General features: G+C 36.8%; 1 protein-coding gene across 1 annotated transcript in view; it reads left to right on the forward strand.

Annotated features, from left to right (window-relative positions):
* Nucleotides 1–1418, forward strand: part of tdgf1 (teratocarcinoma-derived growth factor 1) — a 3280-nt gene extending 1862 nt beyond the window's left edge. The window contains exons 4-6 of the mRNA XM_051686385.1: nt 285–399; nt 509–618; nt 1219–1418. Coding sequence (XP_051542345.1) covers nt 285–399; nt 509–618; nt 1219–1319 — 326 coding nt within the window. The 3' untranslated portion in view covers nt 1320–1418. The remainder of the gene's footprint in view (nt 1–284; nt 400–508; nt 619–1218) is intronic.
* Nucleotides 1419–9711: the final 8293 nt, after the last annotated feature.

Raw genomic sequence — 9711 nt, forward strand, 5'->3', positions numbered from 1 at the left:
AACATCAGTTACAGTCAGAAACCATATTAAAAACTTAATTAAAAAGCCGTTTATTTTGAGCATTTTGATTCAATTTGTCTTTATTTAACTGGATATTTCTTTTTATAAATGGGAATTCCAGTGCTGTGAAGCGTATCGGCCTGCACAGTGTCACTGAATGGTTAGTGTTGTGTTTGGAAACAGATGTTTAAATGCCAAGTCGTAAATATTGCAGGAAGGGGCTGCTGTTTTGTGTGTTACACTTACATGTAATTGATATCTTTATTTGCTGTTTCTCATTCCAGTTGCTACACAAAGCCGTACCTGCTGTAAGAACGGAGGAACGTGCATTTTAGGAAGCTTTTGTGCATGTCCGAAATATTTCACTGGTCGGAGTTGTGAATATGATGAACGTCTCAGGTAAAATCTAAGGTCACATAAGGTCAATCATTTGCCTTAATAGATTTTTTGGTGTCAAGCAGAGTTTTTATATGACTATATTTGTTGTTGTGTTTTTTTTTTTAAAAAGGGACTGTGGTGTCATTCCACACGGAGAGTGGGTACAGAAAGGTTGTTCGTATTGTAGATGTGGATATGGACTTCTGCATTGCTTCCCGCATGTTTTCAGCAACAACTGTGGTGAGCTCATCAATGCATTTTGTTGTAAAATGCAACTTGAATAGACAGATTGGGCATGTTTTGTATTGGCAAAAAAAAAGAAAAAAAAAAAGTGTTTAACAAACAAACTGATTAAAAAAAATTATGGTTTCAAAATTTCAAGATTTCAAAATTATGGTACTAAAAGACACTGTAAATGTAAATAATGATGCAAAAAAATAAAAATGGAACATTTTGAAAATCATAAATTAACGTGACATTCTTCCCAGACTTGGATTATATAGCCAGATTGTTTCATTTCAGCGTAGACACACATTTATCTCTACAAAATCCACATTGGTTGATAACGTGTAAGCAGACACGCACCTTATATCCTTCAAAGCGGTTGTAACTGGTTTAGTTAGAGATAATCAACAATAGACCGTGGAGAAAAGTTCTCACCTCCAGCATTGTGAATTGGTTGGTGTTTAGATCGTTCAAACTGACAACAAAGGATTATTCAGGACTCACCTTTTATGTTTAAGTATGTGCTAGTAGCCCTATTTGCTCAAATTGCATTCTTGGAAATGAAGTTCTCCATGCATATTTATCTAATTTTCTAATATTTGTTTTTCCTTGCAGACGACTCTCAAGAAGTTCGATGGTATCGTTCAAACGGCGTCAGAATGTGGTCATCTGCGTTTGTCATGTTTGTGGCCTTGATTTTAACCTTTCTACTGTAAAACAGAGACCAACTATGAACTTTGAGATTTTTTGTTGCAATTTTCTTTTTCAACGTTAAGGGCAGCATTTATTGGTGGCACTGAAATGCAATTTGCTTCCAGTGGAAGTGCAACTAGCTGTGTTTAAAGCAACTGTTTAGTGAAGGAATCTGTATATAGGATTTAACTTGAAAATATATTGTGTGTTTGTCAGTGCGCAGCTATCCATAATGAATTCTGTCTTTTTCTATGTCTCTGTATGAAGTTATTTTACCAGAGAGTACACTAGCTAACATTTTAAACCATTTTTTTAATCTGTACTCTCAAAATACAGTGACTGAGAATTCTCACTGTTAAATTGGCCTTTTCCTCATTTGTACTCTAAACTTTCATTTGCTGTTGTTTTCGATGGAGAGAGAGAAGAGAGAATGAGATAATGCTCAGATAGCCTGTGATTGTTGACCTTTCGGCTATTTTCTCTTATCTTATATAAACAAGTAGTCGGGCCAATCAATCTCACCAGCTGCAACGGTTATCTTGACCTTCTAGAGTCGGGCAGAGATGTACTGTAACTGTGTATGATTGAGCAAAGGAACTTGTCTCATCCAATTAAAACTTGCATCAGTAACAAAGATGACTTGACTGTTTACTAACTTCAATTAAACAATTTATCATGGCCAGTGAAAATAAGATTGGATGCCATAGAAAACCAACCAAAGCACATCCAAAACTGACTTTTCCATAGATTCCATTGGAACAAAAGTACCAAATTGATTTCTGAAGTTTTAACTTGATAGAATATTTTGGCAAATGTCTTGTGGCATATCCAAGGCTTTTTGATAGATATGCTCAAAGACAATAGACAATAAAAGGTAATTTGACAAAAATCCTGAAGGTGAAATATAAAATGGTGAAGCTTCAAATCACAAAAATGAGAGTGCTGGCAAAAACCATTAAGGTCCATTTTTTTTCTATGCAAGTAATATTTGAGCATGCTCATTTATCAGCTCCTAGTAATTCTTAAGATCCTGATTGTCTATGATCTCATGTTGCTAAATATGGAAAGAAATGAGACTGTCGTGCTGCAGGAAAAAAATCATTTTCTTTTTAGTACTCTGTCTTAGCTGAAAGCTCTTTTCCTGTTGGGGCCTCTGAAACAGACTGAACAAATAGAGGTGCTTGTCTCTCTTTTTACATTGAAATGTGTTCTCTTCGGTATTAATAGCCGGGTGGGGTTGGGTGAGCTCATTCCATGTCTTGCAGCTTCTCTATTGTCAATCGTGATAACGACCTCTTTTTGAGAGGAGAATGTACTGTTACATAAAAAAGAGCTCGCATGAGTTCAAAAGTTAGTCAAAGAGATGCTTCTATGGGTGTGATAAGAGACTAGGATATGGACCAGCCTGCCATTCAAGATTGAGGAACATTACATTAAGCCAGGGATACAATTTTTTTGTCCCACTATGATTGAGATTTCAAGTAATGTTAACCTGTACATGAATATCACAACATATGTGCATGTTACTTAATTGTGTTATATTTTAATGAAAACACTTTTAAATATTTAATTTAACAAACTAATATATATATATATATAAAATAATGTATGTGACGCTCCTGTTCTACCCGCTCTGTACGGGACTCAAACCGGCATCTCCAACATGGAGTGGTGGGTGCACTAACAAGGAGGCTAAAGGCTACGGTCTCTAGCATCAGTCACTAGTGCACTTCTTGAGGTCAGGAGAGTGAAGTTTATACACATTGCACAGCTCACGTTACATAAATATATATATATATAATTGCATTTGCCCTGCAGTTCCATCTCGAACCACTACGGTTTTGCAAACTCCCGATTGGGAAGCTTGTGTTAAATGTGTCTGAATTTTCTGGGTTCATTACAAGTTGAGCTCAATCGACAGCATTTGTGGCATAATGTTGATTACAACAGAAAATAATTTTGACTCATCCGTTGTTTATTTGAAAAACACGCAAAAATCACGATTACAGTGAGACACTTACAATGGAAGTCAATGGGGTCAATCCGAAAACGTTAAAATACTCACTGTTTCAAAAGTATTGACACAAGACGTATATGATATACATGTTAACGTGATTTTAGTGTGATAAAATTGGTTACTTGGTTTACGGCGTTATGTCGTCATGGCAACAAATTTGTAAAATTGGCTATAACTTTACACAGAAAAGTTTAGTAGTCGATTTTATCACACTAAAATCATGTTAACACACATGTTGTTTACGTCTTGTGGCTATACTTTTGAAAAAGTGAGTATTTTAGCATTTATGGACTGTCCCCATTCACTTCCATTGTAAGTGTCTCACTGTAACCACAATTTCTGCTTTAGTTTTTTTCAATAATCGGGGAGGAGTTGAAATTATCTTTGGTGGTAATCAACATTATGCCACAAATGCTGTCGATTGAGCTCAACTTGTATTGAACCCGGAATATCCTTTAAGCCAGAGGTACATTATTTTCATTACAATTTAAAGAAAGCTTTTATATTTATTTGTATTTATTTTTTAAAATAATTGGTTTAATTCGCCATATGCATTTCTATGAGAATCTCATGAACTCCCTCCAGGGGGTTTGCAAACCTTTGATTGAGAGTGCGTTGAGCAAAAGCTGACCTGTATTCACCTAAAAGAAGGGTTGCCAACTGTCCCTTATTAGCCAGGATGTCCTGTATTTTGGTCCAATATGCATATTTAAGCGGCGAAACGCTTGAGATAGAGCCCCCCGTCAGATGACAAAGCATGGCAAAACATCCAGTGTTGAAGGCATTGTGTCATGTATTGAAGCCGCAAAATGGTCGATGGGGACGGTCACACAGTGAAACGTCCAGTGTCCCGTATTGAAGTGCCGCAAAATAGGCAACCCTACCTACAATACAATTTGATGACAAAATCACAAATTGTTGATATTTGTATGTCTTTGGTAACTTGCATCTTGACCTTCAGGCCTACATCTTGTACTTAGAGGAATAGTTCACCCAAAAATTAATATTCTGTCATCATTTGTTTTAACTTTGTGTTGTTCCAAACCCATATGATTTTCTACCGTTAGTGGTAAAAGGTGATTTTAATAGCATAAAGGTAGTCCACATGACTTGTGTGGTATATTTCACGTTTAATGGTGCCATATTTGATTTGTGAGCACAGCAGAGGGCAAGATTTTTAGGGAATAAAGTGCACGAGTCATATGGACTTTATTAATAGTATTTTTATTGTGCTGTTTTGTCATTTTGAAGCTTGCCATGCTTCAGTCCCCATTTGCTTTTATTGTCTGAAAAGTGTGGCCAGGATATTCCTCAAAAATTCAAGTTATACAGATTTGGAATGACATGAGAGTGAATAAATGGTGGCAGAATTATCATTTTTGCATGAACTATCTCTTTACACGTACATGCAAGCTGGATGTGAAGTGTATTTGAAATTATTCTGTCAATAGTTAACTCAGGTTGGCTGCTTGACACTCCATGAGTTGATGGTTAAATATTATTTAAAGAACTGACACAAAAGCTGCAAACATCACAAGTTTATATTGATATACTTTCAAACTTTAAGCAACCTCTACTCTAAAAGTTGCATAGGAAAATCCCATTCTTTACATTCTCATTGATCCCCTTAAAATAAGCTGCTCTCTCTTCAAACCTCAAGAGATTAATCCAGCGGTGACAAAGCTCAGCTCATAGAGAGACTTTTTGCTATGCTTCCATTATTTGTTCTTAAGGAAGTCCCACATTTTCCTGAGTCATGACATTCAGACACTCCGAAAAGAGGATTAATGGGTGCGTTTTAAGAGAAAATGACTCTGACTATAATATGACCCTCATCCAGCTGGGACTGAAGCTCTCTCTTCCTCTTGCGCCCTGCTGGCGCATTGCGATTGTTTCAATGATCGCATTTCATATGCACAAACTCTGGCAAAATCCTTTGATGGAAAGCTGGCATTCAGGTTTAATGGGGCTGAAGGGACTCCACAGGTATCTCTACTCTGAATAGGCTGGATGTATGGGATTACATGGCAGGAAATCTGTCTCTGGGGTTGTTGGGTGATTGGATGGGGGTGTTGTGGACTTTGCAGCAACAGAGCTGTTCAGTCATGACATCAATTTGTAAGCCAACTTGGAAGGGTAATTGGGCTAGTCTGAAACAAACTTTGTAGTTTTTCCAACCCCGTCTAACTCAAATTTAAGACAAGTTAAGCACAATCGACAGCATTTGTTGCATAATGTTGATTACCGCAAAATAACCATGACTCATCGCAGTTACAGTCAGGCACTTACAATGGAAGTGAATAGGGCCATTGCATGAACATTAATATACACACTGTTTCAACAGTATAGCCACAAGATGTAACATGATTTTAGTGTGCTGAAATTAAGGATTTTCAAGTATTATGGCATTTACCAGATTACAAGGTTCACCATCGTTACAATATTGGATATAACTTGACATATATTAGGTTAGTAAGCGATTTCATCAAACTAAAATCAAGTTAACACGTATAATGTTTACGTCTCGTGGTTATACATTGAATGTTTACAGATTGGCCCCATTCACTTCCATTGTAAGTGCCTCACTGTAACTGCTATGTTTGATTTTGCTTTGCTTTTTTTAAATAAACGAGCGACAAATCGAAATCATTTTCTCTGAGCATCAACATTATGCCTCAAATTCTGTCAATTGAGCAACCCCTTAATCTCTGGTGCATTTTTGTGCTGCCACCTTTTTCGGAAATCCCCCCAAATAAAAAAAGACTCAAATTATTCATAAATAATATTGTATGTGTTTATAATCTTAGGATAAACAAAGTTTTTTGAAAAACAAACAGAGTTTTTATTTTTATTTTATTTATTTATTTGTCCTTAATTTGTAAACATGTAATTCTGGTTCTGTTCACTCTACCTCACTTTGAAAAGTCTTATTTCATTCCACTAGATGGCAGCAAGCATTATAAAAATAATTGTTTCTCTATCACATTCCATCACAATATACAGAACTGAAATGCTTTTTAGCCCTCACAGATGTGCTCGTCCATAGACATTCAGTCTAATTTTCAGTTCAAGCACCACCCCCATTGTTTCATTGACTATCTCGGCCTCTGAGTGGATTAGAAGCGCAATCTAGGTTTCATAAGAAAGCTCCCCTTTGCGATGAAATATAACAATTTATCATCAGTAGTCAAAAACTCTTTTTCTGATGATTTGCTTGCATGCTTTTCCTGCTGAACGGAATATTTTGTTCTGGACATTAAAGATATAACATTAGATTGTTCAGCCAAGCAAGCTCACAGACAAGTAAAAAAATGGCAATTTTTTTTTAGAACTTCATAAGGTAAAAGCAGAATTTTTTTTTTTTTTTTAAAGCTATTTGGGGCTTACAGCAGCAGTGATCAGAGCATAAATGAGACGTTTGTATTTGATGACTTACAAAAATCATATTTCACTTTGTGATTATTTTGAAAATCTTTCGACCCGTGGTAATTGGGCAGAATTAACTGTACAGTCACATTCATGAGAATGAGAGCTTTCATTTGAAATATGGCTCGTCCATTTAGGTGCAATATGAAGGACGTTTTTTTTAAATATAAATATTTCTACTCATTACCTTTAGGGGGCGCTAATTTTCATCACGAATGTTTTGAGGCCTTATTTTGCCATTTTAAGTAACATACAGTAAATGCAGAAGTGATGGTTATCTCACATCGGCGGGTCCAATAGAGTTTAAGGAGTATTTAACCTGGAATTTTTCTTCCTAACAATATCATGTATGTCCTTATTTAGCAATTGTATATTTTACAGTGCTTTTTAAAATTCGCATTTAAGGTATGACTGGGTGTCATTTATGTTGTAGAACAAAACGTGCAAGTCTCTTCTCGTGATTTTAACCAAAGACATTATTTTACTCATAAATCGGAAAAAAAAAACCCTTTTGAACCTCCAGAGGGAACTCATGGCTCGATATTTATTCTCTTATACATTTTAGAACTACAGCCTGAATATCTCTATTGCAGGTAAACCTTTAAGTTATTGCATCACTCATGAGAAAAACTAGAGTGTTTTTAAACTTTGATTCAGAGTAGACACTTCTAATGTAAACAGAGTTTATCTTCAACCCTTTCTGTGGTTTTTATCCATTTGATGAAATACAGGAAGCTAAGGAACATCAAACGAAACTCTCTTCTTTTCCCGGCAGGTGTTCTTTTTCTAGCGGCTCACCTTTCAAAGTATTTGATTCAATTTTAATGCTCATATAGGCTCATTGTCTTGGATATGCATGTCAGCTCAATCCGAGCTGTGAGTCATATACTACTGATAAAAAGATAGTATTATTAATGCATGGGGCCAAACCCACATATTTGATTGCAGACCACTTCATACCAAGGACCAAACGGTGTGAGGATACAGCAATGAAATTCCTCAAATGGAAATTTTCTCCTATAATTTCATGAAGCCGAAAGGTTTGCCCAAGCTCCTTTAAAGGATTAGACCAATGCAAGATTATTGAACTAATACTGAAACTTTGTTAAAGCTTATACTAACTCAAGAAAAGATAGTGAGATAATCATGAATCTATATGATCCACTAAAAAAGAAAAACACTGTTCAGTAGGTTGATGTACTGTAATCTTATGTTAAAACAGTAAACTTATTTGGCTTGCTGTCCACATACTGGAGGGCTCGGAGCTCGAGACTCGACTCGAGTCCTGATTACCCCCCCGGACTTTACTTATTTAGATAATGAATCTAGGGAATAGGTGGAGATGGGGTGGAAGTGGGATGTCAGGAGAGTTGTCACAGGAAGCAGGTAAGCAGTGGCTTATATACTCCTGCTCGTGGGCTGTGATTTGTCAGATTAAAATGAACATGCTCCTCCCAAACCTCTGTTGATTAACTCTAATTTTTTTTTCTCCCGTTTTCTCCCCAATTTGGAATGCCCAATTCCCAATGCGTTCTAAGTCCTCGTGGTGGTGTAGTGACTCGCCTCAATCCGGGTGGCGGAGGACAAATCTCAGTTGCCTCCGCGTCTGAGACCGTCAATCCGCGCATCTTATCATGTGGCTTGTTGAGTGCGTTACCGCAGAGACATAGCACGTGTGGAGGCTTCACACTATTCTCCGCGGAATCCACGCACAACTCACCATGTGCCCCACCGAGAGCGAGAACCACATTACAGTGACCACGAGGAGGTTACCACATGTGACTCTACCCTCCCTTGCAACCGGGCCAATTTGGTTGCTTAGGAGACCTGGCTGGAGTCACTCAGCACACCCTGGATTCGAACTCACGACTCCAGGGGTGGTAGTCAAGAAAAACACTGTAAATAAGTGACAGAAAATGCTGAGCATTGTGTGCTAAGAACACAGATTTACTTGCCTGATCCAGTTTTCTAAATAATCTTAAAAGTATTGTAATTTATTTTGGTGAGTTTAATTTTAAAATACTTTCTCCTATCCCATCTTAACTTTAAGTAAACAACTATAAGTAAACATATTGTGGTTTCAGTTGCCCTAAAACTGTAAACACTGTGATTCAGTGCCAAACGTGTGAGTTTGGGGTGGGACAATCTGCTTTTTGCGAATATAAATGGAAGTCTATGGAAGCCCATTACCGCCACATAGAATTTTTTTTTTTTTTTTAATAAGTCATAATTATGAGATACGAAGTCAAATGAGATACCAATGAATAATTATGAGATAAAAAAAGTCATAATGATTAAATTCAGTCATATTTATTACATAAAGTCATATTTATGAAATAAAAAGACTAAATAATTAAATAAAATGTGATAATACAAAATTACGAGGCAGTAAGTTATAATTATCAGATAAAATAGTATCTCATAATGACTTTTAATCTCACAGATATGACTTAGTATCTCATAACTATGTCTTACCAAAGCACTTTTATTCCATGTGGCAGAAATGGTCTTCCAAATGAATATTAACTCTGTATTGAAAAATGTATTAAATGAGAAAATAATGCATAATAGTGCATAATAATAATGCTTTTTCACAAGTAGACCACACTGTTTGTTATCCTAAAATATTGTGGTTTTCACTAGGCCCTCGCTTGATACTTTCTCTGCCCCTGTCCCAGTGGAAAGCTTGTGTGATGGTGGCAAATGTCTCTATTCTGCGGCAGTAAACAGAGGTAGAGTGGGCAAACAGTGTGGGGGCCATACGGAGCCAGTCGTTGGGCTCTCGGGACAGGGGACCGCAGTAATAGGGAGGGAGTGGTGAGTTAGCAAGAAAGTGTGGTCTGACTTACACTCACACAACAGACCATGCTATACATCACACAGACGGGGCATATATTTACCCTGGAAGGGGGCGGCAACACTGTCATTACTTACAAAGACACAGGCTTGTGTTCTGTTCTTTTGCAAGGGTC

Source organism: Myxocyprinus asiaticus, chromosome 43, assembly GCF_019703515.2.
Source record: "Myxocyprinus asiaticus isolate MX2 ecotype Aquarium Trade chromosome 43, UBuf_Myxa_2, whole genome shotgun sequence".
Lineage (NCBI taxonomy): Eukaryota > Metazoa > Chordata > Actinopteri > Cypriniformes > Catostomidae > Myxocyprinus > Myxocyprinus asiaticus.